Source organism: Eriocheir sinensis, chromosome 62 (genome assembly GCF_024679095.1).
Source record: "Eriocheir sinensis breed Jianghai 21 chromosome 62, ASM2467909v1, whole genome shotgun sequence".
Taxonomy (NCBI): Eukaryota; Metazoa; Arthropoda; class Malacostraca; order Decapoda; family Varunidae; genus Eriocheir; species Eriocheir sinensis.
This window is the reverse complement of record NC_066570.1, coordinates 2136470-2158452: the sequence shown is the minus strand read 5'-3', so window position 1 is coordinate 2158452 and position 21983 is coordinate 2136470. Positions and strand designations below refer to the sequence as shown.

At 46.8% G+C, this 21983-nt stretch overlaps 4 protein-coding genes across 4 annotated transcripts; all 4 read left to right on the top strand.

The window, feature by feature from the left end:
• The first annotated feature begins 829 nt into the window (after positions 1-829).
• LOC126986542 ((3R)-3-hydroxyacyl-CoA dehydrogenase-like) lies at positions 830-3040 on the top strand. The gene is made up of 4 exons (XM_050842809.1): positions 830-850; positions 1505-1631; positions 1923-2116; positions 2996-3040. The coding sequence occupies exons 1-4, from the start codon at positions 830-832 to the stop codon at positions 3038-3040; spliced, it is 387 nt and encodes a 128-aa protein (XP_050698766.1).
• A 3289-nt stretch (positions 3041-6329) lies between these two features.
• LOC126986614 ((3R)-3-hydroxyacyl-CoA dehydrogenase-like) lies at positions 6330-8945 on the top strand. The gene is made up of 4 exons (XM_050842880.1): positions 6330-6721; positions 7975-8091; positions 8274-8467; positions 8757-8945. Exons 1-4 carry the CDS (start codon positions 6616-6618, stop codon positions 8778-8780), a joined length of 441 nt encoding a protein of 146 aa, XP_050698837.1. The 5' UTR covers positions 6330-6615; the 3' UTR covers positions 8781-8945.
• Positions 8946-11038: 2093 nt separating this feature from the next.
• LOC126986612 ((3R)-3-hydroxyacyl-CoA dehydrogenase-like) lies at positions 11039-15257 on the top strand. Its single transcript, XM_050842878.1, has 6 exons — positions 11039-11302; positions 12555-12671; positions 12854-13047; positions 13542-13735; positions 14035-14162; positions 15096-15257. Exons 1-6 carry the CDS (start codon positions 11197-11199, stop codon positions 15185-15187), a joined length of 831 nt encoding a protein of 276 aa, XP_050698835.1. The 5' UTR covers positions 11039-11196; the 3' UTR covers positions 15188-15257.
• A 364-nt stretch (positions 15258-15621) lies between these two features.
• Positions 15622-20002, top strand: LOC126986611 ((3R)-3-hydroxyacyl-CoA dehydrogenase-like). Its single transcript, XM_050842877.1, has 6 exons — positions 15622-15778; positions 17035-17151; positions 17451-17644; positions 18287-18480; positions 18780-18907; positions 19841-20002. The coding sequence occupies exons 1-6, from the start codon at positions 15673-15675 to the stop codon at positions 19930-19932; spliced, it is 831 nt and encodes a 276-aa protein (XP_050698834.1). The 5' UTR covers positions 15622-15672; the 3' UTR covers positions 19933-20002.
• The last annotated feature ends 1981 nt before the right edge of the window (positions 20003-21983 follow it).

Sequence of the window (21983 nt, the reverse complement as noted above, 5' to 3'; positions counted from 1 at the left end):
ACGCTGACTGCTCTTCTGAACTTGCTAACTGCATCCCTCCCCCCCTCCCGCGGCCCCGCTGCACACGACTTTCTACTCATGCTCATCCCTATACTGTCCAAACCCCTTATGCAAGATTCAACCAGCATCTTCACTCTTTCATCCCTCACGCTGGTAAACTCTGGAACAATCTTCCTTCATCTGTATTTCCTCCTGCCTACGACTTGAACTCTTTCAAGAGGAGGGTATCAGGACACCTCTCCTCCCGAAATTGACCTCTCTTTTTGGACACTCCTTTGACCTCTATTCAGGGGCAGTAAGTAGCGTTTTTTTTAAATATTTTTCTTTACGCCCTTGAACTGTCTCCTTAGCTGTAAAAAAAAACAAAAAAAAACAACAACTTGCAGAAATACACACACACACACACACACAAGCACACACACTGACGTGATTTCTGGTGTGCTCTCATGTTATTTTACATTTGTCTTCGTTGCAAACCTTTATCATTAATTCAGCTTGCATTTCAGTACGTCAGTTCCCAAAAGCTCATCCGACACAGCAACGGACCAAAACCTATTAACAACTGCGTTTAGGACAAGCTTTTGCTTAAACTATTAGATACAACTACCTCGGCGATCCTGGTGACCCCGGTGAAGGCGACCTTTGCCACATCAAAGGCCGAGGTGATAAACAATCCCATGAGAGGAGAAGAGGAGTTTATCAGATCGTGGTCCAGTCATCAGCAACACCTCCACCAGCCACTATGTCCTCCGCCTACTCCTTCAGCGGAAAAGTTGCTCTGGTTACAGGTACGAGAACGAGAAAACGTTAAAAAAAAATTTTCAGGAGGATGGTCAATTTGGGCAGCAGGGTAACAGGTAAGGCACCATCACCAGGATACAATGTAGAGCGTGTGTGTGTGTGTGTGTGTGTGTGTGTGTGTGTGTGTGTGTGTGTGTGTGTGTGTGTGTGCATGATTGCTTGTGTGAGTGAGTGAGTGAGCAATGAGTGAGTGAAATAGTAGGCGAGTGAATGAGTGAGTAAGTGAGTGAGGTACTGAATGAGTGATTGAATTCTGGAATTCTGCATAAATTGGTGTGTTTCAGTGGCACCAAATTCTGTTTTCCTGATAATGCGATATGGCAATTAAGGGAATATAAATCATGGTCTTAGTACACTTTATAAATAAATATAAGTAGGCTACAATGATGCGTCTCTTGAACTTCCTAACCAGACCCCTCGAAACGCTTACTGATTTTGGTCACTCGCCCCATCACGGAATCGAGGATGGGGTGTCTAGTCAGCCAACATATATCAGTTTCTGCAAGCATCATATTCACCATTTTCCCCTCGCACTCTAACCGTATTTGTACTAACCTCATAACGGCTGAATTTGTGAAACATAGCTTAGGAATGGGATACTGTCTCTATGTATAAGGGGGTAGCCCATGTGTGGAGAATGTACAGGGAGGGATAACTTGGTGGCGTGAGCCGTAGAACTCGTTGCCACCTCCGTGACGGCCAGGGTGTTGCAGGGGGCGGCAGCGGCATCGGGCGGGCCGTGTGTCAGCTGCTGGCCAAGGACGGCGCCCGCGTGGTGGTGACGGACATCAACCTGAAGGGGGCTGAAGAGACGTTTCAGCTGATATCAGGTTAGTGGCAAGTCACCGCTCTCATTTGTAAGTCAGTTGTAACAGGCAAGTCATCATCCTGTTCTCCTGTTGGCCTTTTGTCAGAGTAATCTGTTGGCTTTTGCTTTGGTGTCCTATACGACGCCAGCCTCAGTTTGGGGTTCTGGTTTGGCAGCATGTTTGTTTAGTCCGTTTGTCGGTAAGTCATCGTACTGAATCAGTTGCCCGACAAAGTGATAGAATCTGTTGGCCGGCAAGTCTCCCATCCTAAACTAGGCTGCCGCTGAGTCTTCGCCCCGCGTTCCACCTCAGGCTCGGGTCAGCACCTGGCGTTGCAGATGGACGTGACGCAGAAGGACGCCGTGGAGGCGGTCATCGCGGTAACCCGGGAGAAGTTCGGAGCCCCGCCCAGCCTCCTCGTGAACTCCGCGGGGATTGGCACCCGTGAGCCCTTTGTGGAGGTGAAGGAGGACCGTCTTAATACCATTATCGACGTCAATCTTAAGGTTCGTATTTTTTTTTACTCTGATAAATCCGTGAAACAAGTATAATAGTATGTGAAAAGTATTGCGCTACAGTGGAACCTCGGGTCACGAACGCTTCTCATCATGAACAAATCGGTTCACGAACATATTTTCCGAACAAAAAACGTCTACGGTGTCTCGAGCTACGAACACGCAAGCCAGCAACATCGTGGGGCGACAGGCCGGGAGTCTCGGCGGGAGAGTGTCAGTTGATCTGTAGGTTTCGCTAAATACATAGTATGGAAGGGGACTCTCCTTCCAAACAATAATAACATCTCTTCCCTTTCCCTTCCTCACCATATTTCACTTATCAAAGCTGGTGTCACACTGGGCCTTTTTCCTCCAACCGCGTTGGCGGTAGGCTGAACCAGCAACTCCAACTTTTCGGGGTGTGCATCACACACGGACAAGGTTGGTTGGCCATATCCACAAAACGTAACCAAATCCGTCTGTTAAAGTAAGTGCTGTTGCGGATTGTGCTGCCGCTCCCCAAGTTATGGACTTTTTGCTGCAGTTAAATGAAAGGAAAAAGCGGTTGTGGTCACAGTCATGGCTTCAAAGACGGGAGAACGGGAGTGTTTACCCAAACCTCGTCAGGGAACTGTGCCGTGGTGACAAAGTCCTACAACTTTCATAGAATGGAGAAAAAGAAAAGATATTTTGAACTGTGGTCCCACAGCACGGGATGTTCCGTTATCTTGTCCATTAAATAGTAAATAAAGAAGCTCTTCCAGTTCACTTTACGAGTCTCTTGGTAGGTCATCTTCTACTGCTCCTCACTCCTCAGCCACTGCCGTCGTCTCTTTGTTTACATACAGCCGCGCGGTTGTTCGTACCCACAACCGTTTTCTATCCGTACAGATGGAACCAACCGTTGGGGCTACGAGCAACGGCGATTGCCCGTAGCCCCAACGGTTGGAGGAAAACGAAGTGTGACACCGCCTATTGCACCGCCAACACTCCTCCGTGCAGGTGCGATAAAATTAAATTAACTTTTCGTCTATATATTATCTGTTTAGTATGGAATTTATCTTTTTTTTTGTGTCAGATTTATTGATTTCCATTGGCTTTGTGTTATGAACTTGTGCACAAAGTACAGTTGTAAAAGTTTATATAAGCAATCATCTGGGGTCTAGGAAAGGAATATTCAATAACTTAATCATCAAATATAATTCCAGAGATGTCTTGATATTCCACTTTAAAAGAATTGAAGAAGTAGGCAGGAGAAAATACAGTCGAGGGAAGTCTGTTCCAAAGTTTACCGGTGCAAAAAGTTTATGAACGCAGGTACGAGATACTGATAAATTAAGATGCCGTACTGCAGAGCTGTGCCTTACAGTATACGTACCATCACGACTTGTGGTATCTTTTTCCTCTCCAAAAGGGCACATTCCTCGTGACTCAAGTCGTCACCAAGGCGTTGCTGGAGAAGAAACAGGAGACAGAGGGAGAGACGGGCGTTGTGGTCAACATTGCAAGCATAACTGGCAAGACGGGTTGGAAAGGCTTGAGTGACTACTCTGCCACAAAGGGCGCCGTTATTTCACTAACCAAAACTTGCGCTGCCGAGCTGGCCGGGTGAGAACAGATGTAGAAGTATGTTTGTAAGCTATTAATGAATAGAAAATAAGCAGAAAAATTGACATTTACAAACAAATATACACAAAAAAGAAAGAATATTATTAAAGACAATTGCATAAGTAAACAAATAAAGCTACTGGGAATATAAATAAGCAAATGACACGAGCAGTTAAATATTGAAATTTAGAAACAATAAAAATGATTTATTCAGTGACCCCATGAACAGCCACAACAGACACACTGATGAGTGTTTGCCTTGAGGTCTCGTGACTGGTGTTCTCTCCTTTCCTGCCGGAACAGGAAGGGCATCAGGGTGAACTGTGTATTGCCTGGACTGATCACCACGCCCATGACTCAAGAATTACCGGATGAGTTATTGCAGTCACACAACACCATTACTCCACTGGGAAGACCTGGCAGGCCGGAGGGTAAGCGAGGAAATAATTTGTAAATGACTGCAGACTAAATATGGTTTGTATTTTCAGTCAAGTTTTTTTAAAGTGTTCAGGTTTGGATTCGACTTGTCATAAGAAGAACATAAGAACATAAGAACGTAAGGAGTCTGCAAGAGATCGGTTGGCCTATACAAGGCAGCTCCTGTAAACCTAACCCAACCTAACCTCACCGTCCATGAATTTATCGAGCCTCTTCTTTAATGTATCTATGGTATTGGCACTCACAACATGACTCCCAAGTCGGTTCCACTCATCCACCACTCTATTAGTAAACCAATTCTTGCCTATGTTTTTGTTGAATCTGAGTTTAACTAATTTAAAACCATTGCTACGCGTCCTACCTGGCTCTTTTACAATCAAAGCACTATTACATCCCCTTTATTAAAGCCCAACTCCACTTCTGAACCTCGAGCAGGTGTCCTCGCAAACCTTCGCCTTTCTAGAGAGTGTAGATTTAAATGCTTCAGTCTGTCCTCATACGGCAAGTTTCTCACCTCCTGAATCATTTTTGTCATCCTCATCTATGCAGATTTTAACATCTTGATATCCATTATATAGTAAGGTGACCAGAACTGAACCGCATAATCAAGATGAGGTCTAAATAGTGTTAAGTAAAGTCTGAGGGTGACTTCAGCGCTCCTATTGCTTACGCTCCTTGAGATGAAACCCAGTACTCTGTTTGCTCGATTCTTGGCCTGAATGCATTGAGCCCTAGGCACAATGACCCACTTAGAGGAGTGTCATCTAAGGAGTAATTGTGTGAGGGGTTATTCCTATCTACACTCAGACTACTACACTTCCCGACATTGATTTCCATCTGCCACTTCCCCGCCCAATCATACAGTCTGTGAAGCTCATCCTAGAGAACGCTACCATCCTGGTCTGATTGGATTACTCTATCGATCTTGGTATCATCTGCGAACTTACTGACATCACTATTAATTCCTGTGTCCAAATCCTTAATGTAAATGATAGAAAGCAGTGGACACAGCACCGACCCCTGTGGGACTTCACTCGTAACACCCCCCCATTCAGATTTTTTACAATTGATTTGCACTCAAGAACTACACCATTACGATTCCTTGGCATACCTACGTTTCCTTCTATCTACGATGATCCGTTTTAAATCACTGATCTGGATGATAAGCCCGCGCTCTGTTTAACTCTGAGATCTGAATTACCTGGATTATCGTGATTTGGGTGATACGGATCATGGTCTGCCTGATCCAGTTCCGGGGTCGGTTGTAGCAACCGACACCCACAGTCCAGCTCCCACGCGGTAGCAAAGAAGCCGCTTCATAATATATAAAGAGTATGCACTACAAGGCCTCCACCGAAATGTAAAAGGAGCAGATGATAAGTTAAGATGCTACCGCAGAAATGCTACTGTAGGTACTGTAGGATCGTGGTAATGAACAACATAACTGAGTGGTAAATGCGGCCAGTCGCGGTATCCACGAGTCCTGTCCTGCCATTGGCATTGTTTTCATTTGCCGTCCTGCCTCAATGCGTTCTATTTTCGCAGAGCGAATCCAGGTCAGATTCGTGTCCCGATCAACGATCTCCAGGTGATCAGTGTTCTAAAAAGAAGAGGTCTCTAAGAGTAAGTAAGGAAAATACCCAAGAAGCGACCGTTGAACAGAAGAAGTTTTCAATAATACATGTTTCCTTTCTTTTGCATTAAGGTACAAAACCAGCCACGGCTCGTCACCTGAGAGAACAGGACGTCCCTGACATCCTAAATAACTGACAGTTGAATGGGTTTAGATTTTAGTTCAACATAGTCATAATTAAGCTGACGTTGTGATTGGTTAGGTAAGGTTTTGTGAGGCTTGGTTTGGTTAAGCTGAGTCATGCTTGGTCAGCTTTAGTACAGTGATTACTTTCTCCCGAAACAGAAGTGGCCGAGGTGGTGGTCTTCCTGCTGTCGGGGAGGAGCAGCTACATGGTGGGCGCCTGCGTGGAGGTCACGGGCGGAACAGGAATGTGATGACCGTCGGCTGCATTTTATAAGGGCCGAGCCATGGGAAGAGGCGGAAGATTGATTAAAATTATATCATATGAGAAATGTTGTCTTTCTTTCCAAACACTTTTCTAAAGGCGCGCAAACACAAGCACACACACACACACACACACACACACACACACACACACACACACACACACACACACACACACTCTGAAGTGATTTCTGGTGTCCTTTCATGTTATTATACAATTGTCATCGCTGCAAAACCTTCAACCTTAATTCAGCATTCATTTCAGAGCTTCAGTTTCCAACAGCTCATCCGGCACAACAGCAGATCAAGACCTTTTAACCACCGCATATTAGGACAAGCATCTGCGAAAACTATTAGATTCAACAACTACCCCGGCAAATCTGGTAAGCCCGGTGTACGCGACCTTTGCCACCTCGAGGGCTGAGGTGATAAACGGGCCCATGAGATGGGCAGGGGAGTTAATCAGATCTTGGCCCAGTTATCAGCTACACTTCCACCAGCCACGATGTCCTCCGCCTACTCCTTCAACGGAAGAGTCGCTCTAGTTACAGGTATGCAAACGAGAAAATGTTAAAATGTCTCCCGGAGGATGGTATAAAACTCTGGGCAACAGGGTAACAGGAAGAGCCCTGGGCCTAGACATCACCAGGTTACAATGTAGAGCGTCTGTCTGTGTGCGTGTGTGTGCGCGAGCATGAGGGTATATGAGAGTGAGCGTGTGTGTGTATGTGTGTGTGTGTAATTCACCTCTTGGTCTGCTGCGGGTCTCTCTCGAGACAGCCAGCCGTTCCCCTACGGAAGAGCACAGAGCTCGTAGTACCGATCTTTGGGTAGGACAGACCACTCACAACACACCGCGACAACGAGGTCACAACTCCTGCCTGACGTTGCGTGCCTACTCACTGCAAGGTGAACAGGGGCTACACGTGAAAGAAGATAAACCCAACTTATCTTCACCCGGCCGGGGAATCGAACCCCGGTCCTTCTGGTTGTGAGGCAGACGCTTTACCCCTGAGCTACCGGGCCGCTTGTGTGTGTGTGTGTGTGTGTGTGTGTGTGTGTGTGTGTGTGTGTGTGTGAGTTAGTGAGTGAATGAGCTTGCGTGAGTGAGTGAGTGATTGAGTGTGCGTGCGTGCGTAAGTGTGTGACAGTGAGCTAATGTGCGAGCGTACGTGTGTCAATTTACCGAACTGGTTTATCAGATAACGCCGCAGGGTCCGTGATAACGGTCCTCTATCTCCTCAGCTTTCCGTCACATCACGGTGAGATGATGTGACGCTCAGACCTTCGGAGGATAAAAAAAAATTAAACAAGGAATATACACACAAACAAACCGACTATTGATTAGTAATGCTGCATAAGTCGTGGTGTTTCAGTGGCACCAAATTTTTCTTTCCAGATAATGCAACATGGGAAGGGAATAGACATCATTGTTTTAGTGTAGACATTTCGATAATAAAAGTACATTGCTGCGTTTCTTCAACAGTCTAGCCAAACCACTCGAAACGCTATCTGGTTTTGATCCCTCACCCCGTCATGGTATTGAGGACCGGCAACAATGTCGGGTCTACAAGAGTCTAGTCATCCTACAGATCTCAGTTTCTGCGAGCATCATATTCACCATCAAGCAGTCTAGCCATATTTGCACTAACCTCATAACTGCTGCATTGGTGAAACATAGCTTAGGAAAGGGATACTGTCTGTAGGGGGGCAGTCCAGGTGTGGAGAATGAACAGGGAAGGATAACTTGGTGGCGTGAGCCGCAGAACTCTTTGTCACCCATGTGACGGCCAGGGTGTTGCAGGGGGCGGCAGCGGCATCGGGCGGGCCGTGTGTCAGCTGCTGGCCAGGGACGGCGCCCGCGTGGTGGTGACGGACATGAACCTGAAGGGGGCTGAAGAGACGCTCCAGCTGATATCAGGTTAGTGGCAAGTCGCAGGCCTCATTTATAAGTCAGTTGAAAGAGTGTAATTTTTCTGCGCTCAGTTTGGCCTTTTGTTTGATGAATCTGTCGGCCTTTGCTTTAGTGCCCTATACGACGCCAGTCAGTCTTCTATCCTAAACCAGGCTTCCGCTGAGTCAGCGCCCCGCGCTCCCCCTCAGGCTCAAGTCAGCACCTGGCGCTGCAGATGGACGTTACACAGAAGGACGCCGTGGAGGCGGTAATCGCGGCAGCCCGGGAAAAGCTCGGAGCCCCGCCCAGCCTCCTCGTGAACTCCGCGGGGATCGCCAAACTGGAGCCATTTTTGGATGTGAAGCAGGACCGTCTTAATGCCATTATCGACGTCAATCTAAAGGTTCGTAACCTTATGCACTAATAAATCCGTGAAACAAGTATACTATTAATTGTATGTTAAAAGATGTGCAGTACTGGTTTGCGATTCATGACTGCACCCATCTCTGAGTCACACGAATCTTCATAGCACAAGTGCGACGCACATTTGTATGAAAAATTGTGAATTAAAATGAGGTAAAATTTTTTGGAAAACCAGACAGCTCTTTGGGCTCACAAATAAAAACCCTTTAAGGTTACTGTTCTGGAGAAAACTGAATATTCCAAAACTTAATTATTAAATATAACTCCAGAGATGTCTTGATATTCCACTTTGAAAGAAGTGAAGTCCTAGGCAGAAGAAAATGCAGTCAAGGGGAGTCTGTTCCTGTTTCACTTTACCGGTGAAAAGAATTAATGAACGCAGATACGAGTTAGCTGTTGCATTAAGATGCTGTACATCAGAGCTGTGGCCTACAGTTTACCCGCACGACTTGACATCTGTTTTCTCGCCAACAGGGCACATTCCTCGTGACTCAAGCCGTCACCAAGGCGTTGCTGGAGAAGGAGCAGGAGACTGAGGGAGAGACGGGCGCTGTGGTCAACATAGCAAGCATGTGTGGCAAGACGGGCCTAAAATACGCGAGTCACTACGCGGCATCAAAGGGCGCCGTTATTTCACTAAGCAAAACTTGCGCTGCCGAGCTGGCCGGGTGAGAACGGGTGTAGAAATAAGTTCGTAAGCTTTAAATGAATGGGAAAGAAGCAAAAAGATTGGCATTTACAAGCAAATATACATAGAAAGGAAGTATATATTTAAAGACTACTGTATAAGTAAATAAAGGGTTTTGGGAATATAAATAAGAAAATGAAAGTATTAATAATATATTGAAATTTAGAAACAATAATAATTATCTATTCAGAGACCCCGTGAACAGCCACTCGAAACACACTGATAAGTGTCTGCCTTGAGGTCACGTGACTGGTGCTCTCTCCTCCTCTGTCGCTACAGGAAGGGCATCAGGGTGAACTGTGTATTGCCTGGACTGATCGCCACGCCCATGAGTCAACTGATCCCGGAGAAGTCAGTGCAGTCACATAACAGCAAGAACCCTCTGGGAAGGCCTGGCAGGCCAGAGGGTAAGCGAGGAAACCGCTGCTAAATGATGGCAGACTAAATGTGGTTTGGATTTTCAGTTAAGTTTTTTAAAGTGTTTAGGTTTGGGTTCGGCTTGTCGGTCCCACAAGGACCTCAACATTACGATGCCTTGGCAGACCTACGACTTTTTGTATTTACGATGATCCCTTTTATATCAGTGATCTGGATGAAAAGCCCGCGCTCTGTTTACCTCTGAGATCTGAATTTCCTTGATTATCGTGATCGGGGTGATCAGGATCTGCCTGATCCAGTAACGGGGTCGGCTTGTAGCAAACGACACCCACAGTCCAGCTCCCATGCATTAACAACGAAGCTGCTTCATAATTTATAAGGAGTATACACCCCAAGGGCGCCTATCGTAATGTATAAGCAGATCAAATGTTAAGATGCAGCTGCAGAAATGCTATTCTAGGCAGCAAAGCTGTAGAACTGCAGAACAGTGGTAATGAACAACATAACTGATTGAGAAATACTGTCAGTCGCGGTATCCTCGAGTCCTAACCTGCCATTGGCATGGTTTTCATTTGCCGCTCTGCCTCAATGCGTTCCATTTTCGCAGAGCGAATCCAGGTCAGATTCGTGTCCCGATCAACGATCTCAAGGTGATCAGTGTTCTAAAAGAAGATGTTTCTAACAGTAAGTAAGGAAAATACCCAAGAAGCGACCGTTTAACAGAAACAGTTGACAACAAGACACGTTTCCTTTCCCTTGCATTAAGGTACAAACTCAGCCACTGCTCGTCACCTGAGAGAACAGGACGTCCCTGACGTCCCCGAGTTTTAGGTTTTAGTTCAACAAAGTTATTATTAAGCTGACGTTGTGATTGGTTAGGTAAGGTTTTATGAGGCTTGGTTTGGTTAAGCCGAGTCATGCTTGGTCAGCTTTAGTACAGTGATTGCTTCCTCCCGTGACAGAAGTGGCCGAGGTGGTGGTGTTCCTGCTGTCGGGGAGGAGCAGCTACATGGTGGGCGCCTGCGTGGAGGTCTCAGGAGGGACAGACATGTGATAACCGTCGGCTGCATGGGCCCGAGGCTGTGATGAGACGGAGATTGATTGAAATTATATCCAATGAGAAATTTTGTCTTTCATTCCTCACTTTCCTAAGAGCGCGAGCAGAGACACGCCGACGCACATACACACGTCTAAACACACACACACACACACACACACGCACGCACGCACGCACGCACGCACACACACACACACACACACACACACACACACACACACACACACACACACACACACACACACACACACACACACACACACACACACACACACACACACACACACACACACACACACACACACACACACACACTCACTCTGAAGTGATTTCTGGTGTCCTTTCATGTTATTATACAATTGTCATCGCTGCAAAACCTTCAACCTTAATTCAGCATTCATTTCAGAGCTTCAGTTTCCAACAGCTCATCCGGCACAACAGCAGATCAAGACCTTTTAACCACCGCATATTAGGACAAGCATCTGCGAAAACTATTAGATTCAACAACTACCCCGGCAAATCTGGTAAGCCCGGTGTACGCGACCTTTGCCACCTCGAGGGCTGAGGTGATAAACGGGCCCATGAGATGGGCAGGGGAGTTAATCAGATCTTGGCCCAGTTATCAGCTACACTTCCACCAGCCACGATGTCCTCCGCCTACTCCTTCAACGGAAGAGTCGCTCTAGTTACAGGTATGCAAACGAGAAAATGTTAAAATGTCTCCCGGAGGATGGTATAAAACTCTGGGCAACAGGGTAACAGGAAGAGCCCTGGGCCTAGACATCACCAGGATACAATGTAGAGCGTCTGTCTGTGTGCGTGTGTGTGCGCGAGCATGAGGGTATATGAGAGTGAGCGTGTGTGTGTATGTGTGTGTGTGTAATTCACCTCTTGGTCTGCTGCGGGTCTCTCTCGAGACAGCCAGCCGTTCCCCTACGGAAGAGTACAGAGCTCGTAGTACCGATCTTTGGGTAGGACAGACCACTCACTCACAACACACCGCGACAACGAGGTCACAACTCCTTGCCTGACGTTGCGTGCCTACTCACTGCAAGGTGAACAGGGGCTACACGTGAAAGAAGATAAACCCAACTTATCTTCACCCGGCCGGGGAATCGAACCCCGGTCCTTCTGGTTGTGAGGCAGACGCTTTACCCCTGAGCTACCGGGCCGCTTGTGTGTGTGTGTGTGTGTGTGTGTGTGTGAGTGAGTTAGTGAGTGAATGAGCTTGCGTGAGTGAGTGAGTGAGTGATTGAGTGTGCGTGCGTGCGTGCGTAAGTGTGTGACAGTGAGCTAATGTGCGAGCGTACGTGTGTGTCAATTTACCGAACTGGTTTATCAGATAACGCCGCAGGGTCCGTGATAACGGTCCTCTATCTCCTCAGCTTTCCGTCACATCACGGTGAGATGATGTGACGCTCAGACCTTCGGAGGATAAAAAAAAATTAAACAAGGAAAATACACACAAACAAACCGACTATTGATTAGTAATGCTGCATAAGTCGTGGTGTTTCAGTGGCACCAAATTTTTCTTTCCAGATAATGCAACATGGGAAGGGAATAGACATCATTGTTTTAGTGTAGACATTTCGATAATAAAAGTACATTGCTGCGTTTCTTCAACAGTCTAGCCAAACCACTCGAAACGCTATCTGGTTTTGATCCCTCACCCCGTCATGGTATTGAGGACCGGGAACAATGTCGGGTCTACAAGAGTCTAGTCATCCTACAGATCTCAGTTTCTGCGAGCATCATATTCACCATCAAGCAGTCTAGCCATATTTGCACTAACCTCATAACTGCTGCATTGGTGAAACATAGCTTAGGAAAGGGATACTGTCTGTAGGTGGGCAGTCCAGGTGTGGAGAATGAACAGGGAAGGATAACTTGGTGGCGTGAGCCGCAGAACTCTTTGTCACCCATGTGACGGCCAGGGTGTTGCAGGGGGCGGCAGCGGCATCGGGCGGGCCGTGTGTCAGCTGCTGGCCAGGGACGGCGCCCGCGTGGTGGTGACGGACATCAACCTGAAGGGGGCTGAAGAGACGCTCCAGCTGATATCAGGTTAGTGGCAAGTCGTAGGCCTCATTTATAAGTCAGTTGAAAGAGTGTAATTTTTCTGCGCTCAGTTTGGCCTTTTGTTTGATGAATCTGTCGGCCTTTGCTTTAGTGCCCTATACGACGCCAGTCAGTCTTCTATCCTAAACAAGGCTTCCGCTGAGTCAGCGCCCCGCGCTCCCCCTCAGGCTCAAGTCAGCACCTGGCGCTGCAGATGGACGTTACACAGAAGGACGCCGTGGAGGCGGTAATCGCGGCAGCCCGGGAAAAGCTCGGAGCCCCGCCCAGCCTCCTCGTGAACTCCGCGGGGATCGCCAAACTGGAGCCATTTTTGGATGTGAAGCAGGACCGTCTTAATGCCATTATCGACATCAATCTAAAGGTTCGTAACCTTATGCACTAATAAATCCGTGAAACAAGTATACTATTAATTGTATGTTAAAAGATGTGCAGTACTGGTTTGCGATTCATGACTGCACCCATCTCTGAGTCACACGAATCTTCATAGCACAAGTGCGACGCACATTTGTATGAAAAATTGTGAATTAAAATGAGGTAAAATTTTTAGGAAAACCAGACAGCTCTTTGGGCTCACAAATAAAAACCCTTTAAGGTTACTGTTCTGGAGAAAACTGAATATTCCAAAACTTAATTATTAAATATAACTCCAGAGATGTCTTGATATTCCACTTAGAAAGAAGTGAAGTCCTAGGCAGGAGAAAATGCAGTCAAGGGGAGTCTGTTCCTGTTTCACTTTACCGGTGAAAAGAATTAATGAACGCAGATACGAGTTAGCTGTTGCATTAAGATGCTGTACATCAGAGCTGTGGCCAACAGTTTACCCGCACGACTTGATATCTGTTTTCTCGCCAACAGGGCACATTCCTCGTGACTCAAGCCGTCACCAAGGCGTTGCTGGAGAAGGAGCAGGAGACTGAGGGAGAGACGGGCGCTGTGGTCAACATAGCAAGCATGTGTGGCAAGACGGGCCTAAAATACGCGAGTCACTACGCGGCATCAAAGGGCGCCGTTATTTCACTAAGCAAAACTTGCGCTGCCGAGCTGGCCGGGTGAGAACGGGTGTAGAAATAAGTTCGTAAGCTTTAAATGAATGGGAAAGAAGCAAAAAGATTGCCATTTACAAGCAAATATACATAGAAAGGAAGTATATATTTAAAGACTACTGTATAAGTAAATAAAGGGTTTTGGGAATATAAATAAGAAAATGAAAGTATTAATAATATATTGAAATTTAGAAACAATAATAATTATCTATTCAGAGACCCCGTGAACAGCCACTCGAAACACACTGATAAGTGTCTGCCTTGAGGTCACGTGACTGGTGCTCTCTCCTTCTCTGTCGCTACAGGAAGGGCATCAGGGTGAACTGTGTATTGCCTGGACTGATCGCCACGCCCATGAGTCAACTGATCCCGGAGAAGTCAGTGCAGTCACATAACAGCAAGAACCCTCTGGGAAGGCCTGGCAGGCCAGAGGGTAAGCGAGGAAACCGCTGCTAAATGATGGCAGACTAAATGTGGTTTGGATTTTCAGTTAAGTTTTTTAAAGCGTTTAGGTTTGGGTTCGGCTTGTCGGTCCCACAAGGACCTCAACATTACGATGCCTTGGCAGACCTACGACTTTTTGTATTTACGATGATCCCTTTTAGATCAGTGATCTGGATGAAAAGCCCGCGCTCTGTTTACCTCTGAGATCTGAATTTCCTGGATAATCGTGATCGGGGTGATCAGGATCTGCCTGATCCAGTAACGGGGTCGGCTTGTAGCAAACGACACCCACAGTCCAGCTCCCATGCATTAACAACGAAGCTGCTTCATAATTTATAAGGAGTATACACCCCAAGGGCGCCTATCGTAATGCATAAGCAGATCAAATGTTAAGATGCTGCTGCAGAAATGCTATTCTAGGCAGCAAAGCTGTAGAACTGCAGAACAGTGGTAATGAACAACATAACTGATTGAGAAATACTGTCAGTCGCGGTATCCTCGAGTCCTAACCTGCCATTGGCATGGTTTTCATTTGCCGCTCTGCCTCAATGCGTTCCATTTTCGCAGAGCGAATCCAGGTCAGATTCGTGTCCCGATCAACGATCTCAAGGTGATCAGTGTTCTAAAAGAAGATGTTTCTAACAGTAAGTAAGGAAAATACCCAAGAAGCGACCGTTTAACAGAAACAGTTGTCAACAAGACACGTTTCCTTTCCCTTGCATTAAGGTACAAACTCAGCCACTGCTCGTCACCTGAGAGAACAGGACGTCCCTGACGTCCCCGAGTTTTAGGTTTTAGTTCAACAAAGTTATTATTAAGCTGACGTTGTGATTGGTTAGGTAAGGTTTTATGAGGCTTGGTTTGGTTAAGCCGAGTCAGGCTTGGTCAGCTTTAGTACAGTGATTGCTTCCTCCCGTGACAGAAGTGGCCGAGGTGGTGGTGTTCCTGCTGTCGGGGAGAAGCAGCTACATGGTGGGCGCCTGCGTGGAGGTCTCAGGAGGGACAGACATGTGATAACCGTCGGCTGCATGGGCCCGAGGCTGTGATGAGACGGAGATTGATTGAAATTATATCCAATGAGAAATTTTGTCTTTCATTCCTCACTTTCCTAAGAGCGCGAGCAGAGACACGCCGACACACACACACACACACACACACGCACGCACGCACGCACGCACGCACACGCACACACACACACACACACACACACACACACACACACACACACACACTCTGAAGTGATTTCTGGTGTCCTTTCATGTTATTATACAATTGTCATCGCTGCAAAACCTTCAACCTTAATTCAGCATTCATTTCAGAGCTTCAGTTTCCAACAGCTCATCCGGCACAACAGCAGATCAAGACCTTTTAACCACCGCATATTAGGACAAGCATCTGCGAAAACTATTAGATTCAACAACTACCCCGGCAAATCTGGTAAGCCCGGTGTACGCGACCTTTGCCACCTCGAGGGCTGAGGTGATAAACGGGCCCATGAGATGGGCAGGGGAGTTAATCAGATCTTGGCCCAGTTATCAGCTACACTTCCACCAGCCACGATGTCCTCCGCCTACTCCTTCAACGGAAGAGTCGCTCTAGTTACAGGTATGCAAACGAGAAAATGTTAAAATGTCTCCCGGAGGATGGTATAAAACTTTGGGCAACAGGGTAACAGGAAGAGCCCTGGGCCTAGACATCACCAGGATACAATGTAGAGCGTCTGTCTGTGTGCGTGTGTGTGCGCGAGCATGAGGGTATATGAGAGTGAGCGTGTGTGTGTATGTGTGTGTGTGTAATTCACCTCTTGGTCTGCTGCGGGTCTCTCTCGAGACAGCCAGCCGTTCCCCTACGGAAGAGTACAGAGCTCGTAGTACCGATCTTTGGGTAGGACAGACCACTCACTCACAACACACCGCGACAACGAGGTCACAACTCCTTGCCTGACGTTGCGTGCCTACTCACTGCAAGGTGAACAGGGGCTACACGTGAAAGAAGATAAACCCAACTTATCTTCACCCGGCCGGGGAATCGAACCCCGGTCCTTCTGGTTGTGAGGCAGACGCTTTACCCCTGAGCTACCGGGCCGCTTGTGTGTGTGTGTGTGTGTGTGTGTGTGTGTGTGTGTGAGTGAGTTCGTGAGTGAATGAGCTTGCGTGAGTGAGTGAGTGAGTGATTGAGTGTGCGTGCGTGCGTAAGTGTGTGACAGTGAGCTAATGTGCGAGCGTACGTGTGTGTCAATTTACCGAACTGGTTTATCAGATAACGCCGCAGGGTCCGTGATAACGGTCCTCTATCTCCTCAGCTTTCCGTCACATCACGGTGAGATGATGTGACGCTCAGACCTTCGGAGGATAAAAAAAAATTAAACAAGGAATATACACACAAACAAACCGACTATTGATTAGTAATGCTGCATAAGTCGTGGTGTTTCAGTGGCACCAAATTTTTCTTTCCAGATAATGCAACATGGGAAGGGAATAGACATCATTGTTTTAGTGTAGACATTTCGATAATAAAAGTACATTGCTGCGTTTCTTCAACAGTCTAGCCAAACCACTCGAAACGCTATCTGGTTTTGATCCCTCACCCCGTCATGGTATTGAGGACCGGGAACAATGTCGGGTCTACAAGAGTCTAGTCATCCTACAGATCTCAGTTTCTGCGAGCATCATATTCACCATCAAGCAGTCTAGCCATATTTGCACTAACCTCATAACTGCTGCATTGGTGAAACATAGCTTAGGAAAGGGATACTGTCTGTAGGTGGGCAGTCCAGGTGTGGAGAATGAACAGGGAAGGATAACTTGGTGGCGTGAGCCGCAGAACTCTTTGCCACCCATGTGACGGCCAGGGTGTTGCAGGGGGCGGCAGCGGCATCGGGCGGGCCGTGTGTCAGCTGCTGGCCAGGGACGGCGCCCGCGTGGTGGTGACGGACATCAACCTGAAGGGGGCTGAAGAGACGCTCCAGCTGATATCAGGTTAGTGGCAAGTCGCAGGCCTCATTTATAAGTCAGTTGAAAGAGTGTAATTTTTCTGCGCTCAGTTTGGCCTTTTGTTTGATGAATCTGTCGGCCTTTGCTTTAGTGCCCTATACGACGCCAGCCTCAGTTTTTGGTTCTGGTTGGGCAGCATGTTCAGTCTGTTCGTCGGCAAGTCATCATGCTGAATCTGGTGCCCGACAAAGTGATGGAATAAGGTGCCCGGTAAGTCTTGCGCCAGTCAGTCTTCTATCCTAAACCAGGCTTCCGCTGAGTCAGCGCCCCGCGCTCCCCCTTAGGCTCAAGTCAGCACCTGGCGCTGCAGATGGACGTTACACAGAAGGACGCCGTGGAGGCGGTAATCGCGGCAGCCCGGGAAAAGCTCGGAGCCCCGCCCAGCCTCCTCGTGAACTCCGCGGGGATTGGCAACCATGAGCCCTTTCTGGAGGTGAAGGAGGACCGTCTTAATACCATTATCGACGTCAATCTTAAGGTTCGTATTTTTTTTTACTCTGATAAATCCGTGAAACAAGTATAATAGTATGTGAAAAGTATTGCGCTTAAGTGGAACCTCGGGTCCACATTTTTGGATGTGAAGCAGGACCGTCTTAATGCCATTATCGACGTCAATCTAAAGGTTCGTAACCTTATGCACTAATAAATCCGTGAAACAAGTATTCTATTAATTGTATGTTAAAAGATGTGCAGTACTGGTTTGCGATTCATGACTGCACCCATCTCTGAGTCACACGAATCTTCATAGCACAAGTGCGACGCACATTTGTATGAAAAATTGTGAATTAAAATGAGGTAAAATTTTTAGGAAAACCAGACAGCTCTTTGGGCTCACAAATAAAAACCCCTTTAAGGTTACTGTTCTCCTGGAAAAAACTGAATATTCCAAAACTTAATTATTAAATATAATTCCAGAGATGTCTTGATATTCCACTTAGAAAGAAGTGAAGTCCTAGGCAGGAGAAAATGCAGTCAAGGGGAGTCTGTTCCTGTTTCACTTTACCGGTGAAAAGAATTAATGAACGCAGATACGAGTTAGCTGTTGCATTAAGATGCTGTACATCAGAGCTGTGGCCAACAGTTTACCCGCACGACTTGATATCTGTTTTCTCGCCAACAGGGCACATTCCTCGTGACTCAAGCCGTCACCAAGGCGTTGCTGGAGAAGGAGCAGGAGACTGAGGGAGAGACGGGCGCTGTGGTCAACATAGCAAGCCTGTGTGGCAAGACGGGCCTAAAATACGCGAGTCACTACGCGGCATCAAAGGGCGCCGTTATTTCACTAAGCAAAACTTGCGCTGCCGAGCTGGCCGGGTGAGAACGGGTGTAGAAATAAGTTCGTAAGCTTTAAATGAATGGGAAAGAAGCAAAAAGATTGGCATTTACAAGTAAATATACATAGAAAGGAAGTATATCTTTAAAGACTACTGTATAAGTAAATAAAGGGTTTTGGGAATATAAATAAGAAAATGAAAGTATTAATAATATATTGATATTTAGAAACAATAATGATTATTTATTCAGAGACCCCATGAACAGCCACTCGAGACACACTGATAAGTGTCTGCCTTGAGGTCACGTGACTTGTGCTCTCTCCTCCTCTGTCGCTACAGGAAGGGCATCAGGGTGAACTGTGTATTGCCTGGACTGATCGCCACGCCCATGAGTCAACTGATCCCGGAGAAGTCAGTGCAGTCACATAACAGCAAGAACCCTCTGGGAAGGCCTGGCAGGCCAGAGGGTAAGCGAGGAAACCGCTGCTAAATGATGGCAGACTAAATGTGGTTTGGATTTTCAGTTAAGTTTTTTAAAGCGTTTAGGTTTGGGTTCGGCTTGTCGGTCCCACAAGGACCTCAACATTACGATGCCTTGGCAGACCTACGACTTTTTGTATTTACGATGATCCCTTTTAGATCAGTGATCTGGATGAAAAGCCCGCGCTCTGTTTACCTCTGAGATCTGAATTTCCTGGATAATCGTGATCGGGGTGATCAGGATCTGCCTGATCCAGTAACGGGGTCGGCTTGTAGCAAACGACACCCACAGTCCAGCTCCCATGCATTAGCAACGAAGCTGCTTCATAATTTATAAGGAGTATACACCCCAAGGGCGCCTATCGTAATGCATAAGCAGATCAAATGTTAAGATGCTGCTGCAGAAATGCTATTCTAGGCAGCAAAGCTGTAGAACTGCAGAACAGTGGTAATGAACAACATAACTGATTGAGAAATACTGTCAGTCGCGGTATCCACGAGTCCTAACCTGCCATTGGCATGGTTTTCATTTGCCGCTCTGCCTCAATGCGTTCCATTTTCGCAGAGCGAATCCAGGTCAGATTCGTGTCCCGATCAACGATCTCAAGGTGATCAGTGTTCTAAAAAAAGATGTTTCTAACAGTAAGTAAGGAAAATACCCAAGAAGCGACCGTTTAACAGAAACAGTTGTCAACAAGACACGTTTCCATTCCATTGCATTAAGGTACAAACTCAGCCACTGCTCGTCACCTGAGAGAACAGGACGTCCCTGACGTCTCCGAGTTTTAGGTTTTAGTTCAACAAAGTTATTATTAAGCTGACGTTGTGATTGGTTAGGTAAGGTTTTGTGAGGCTTGGTTTGGTTAAGCCGAGTCATGCTTGGTCAGCTTTAGTACAGTGATTACTTTCTCCCGTGACAGAAGTGGCCGAGGTGGTGGTGTTCCTGCTGTCGGGGAGGAGCAGCTACATGGTGGGCGCCTGCGTGGAGGTCTCAGGAGGGACAGACATGTGATAACCGTCGGCTGCATGGGCCCGAGGCTGTGATGAGACGGAGATTGATTGAAAATATATCCAATGAGAAATTTTGTCTTTCCTTCCTCACTTTCCTAAGAGCGCGAGCAGAGACACGCCAACGCACATACACACGCCTAAACACACACACACACACACACACACACACACACACACACACACACACACACACACACACACACACACACACACACACACACACACGCACGCACGCACACACACACACACACACACACACACACACACACACACACACACACACACACACACACACACACATGCGATTTCTGGTGTGCTTTCTTCTTGTTAGTTTACACTTGTCTTCGCTGCAAACCTTGAACCTTAGTTTCCGGCCCAGCAGCGGACCAAGACATTTCAAGCACTGCGTTTTAGGGTAAGCTTCTGGGAGAGCTACTGGATATTACAATGAACTTGACGGACCTGGTGAGCCTGGTAAACACAACCTTTGCCACATTGAGAACTGAGGTGATAAACAGACCCATGAGAAGAGCAGGGGCACTTGGCAGATCTTTGGCCAGTTTCAGACACACCTCCACCAGCTACCATGTCCGTCGTCTAGTCCTCAAATAAAGAATTGCTCTGGTAACAGGTGTGCAAACAAGAATGAGGTAACGGAAAAGTTGGGGGATATGCCATTGCTGAGCGTGGCCGCGGTGCTTAGGGCTGTATTTTAAAATATTTCGTCGCCCAAGTTCACATATTTGACAAGGCTTTCGTAGGAGCTGTAGGCCTTTCCAGGGGTAGTTTTATGACCCTGGTGGTAGTTTGACCCTTCTTCTGTGCCATGAACCTTAAAAACACTCATGAAAACCCGATTGATCCCCTCTTTGACCTTTAGAAATAGTTGATGTGAGAAGGGGTGGCGTCTTAAAATGCGGCCCTAAGTTAGTACCGTCGCTTTGGGTCTTTGCGCCTCCGGCCTGCTGGGGAAGAATACATTTTCCTCGGGATACAATACCAATGTGACTTCCGACTTCCAACAGTTTACTCTCCCTAGATTTCCCCAGGCACCTGTTTTTCGGCCAGCCAGCAAAGAAGGATGAACAAGAGTGTTAAAAGAAATGTTTCCAGGAGAATGATATGAAGCCTGCCATGCAACAAGGTAATAGGAGGAGTGCTGAGCCTAGCTATCAACGAGACACAGTAACGAGTGACTCAAGACAAGGCTTCCTGACTGTTGTGAGGCAATCTAGTTAAATGAGTGAGACGTCCCAGCGACAGTTTGGAGACTCGGAGACAATGACCTTGAGTGCCAGAGACTGTTGCGAGGCTATCCAAAGACATTCCCTCCTCTTTTTCTCTCTCCGTCTCACTCTCGAAAATTTAGTAAAAAGAACCTCAATTGATGTCACTGGCAGATTTTTTTTTTGTGTGTGTGTGTGTGTTTACCGAACTGATTGATCAGATAACGCTGCAAGGGTCGTGATAACGTTCCTCTATCTCCTCAGCTTTCCATCACAACACGGTGAAATAAGGTGATTCTCAGACCTTGGCAGAATAAACAGCCTGAACAAGGAAAACACACACACACACACACAAAAAAAAAAAAAGTTATCTACAACGCTGCATATGTTGTGGATAGATTAAATGTGCAAAGCAATCTTGGTGTTTCAGTTGCATCCAATTTTATGTTTTCCAGATAATGCAACATGGCGAGTTAATTGTCTTACAGTGGTATTGACGTTCCTAGAATAAAGGTATATTCAACAGCCTAGCCAGACTTCACTTGGAATGTATATTGATTTTGATCCCCTCTCGATGTAAAGGAAACTAAGGAAATAACATCCGTTCAAAATATAGCGCCCATCGATAGGCCAGAACGTTGGGCCAGAGTCGGCCTGCACATGACAGCTTCTGAAATCATAACATTCACCCTCTGCCTTGCTCGTTCTAACAGCCATTTGAAAGATTCAGACGCATGCAAGATTCTAAGGATGGTATTCTCAAACGCTCTCTCCTCGTACATCAACTATTTCTACAGGCTAAAAAGGAGATTAGCTGGGTTCTAAT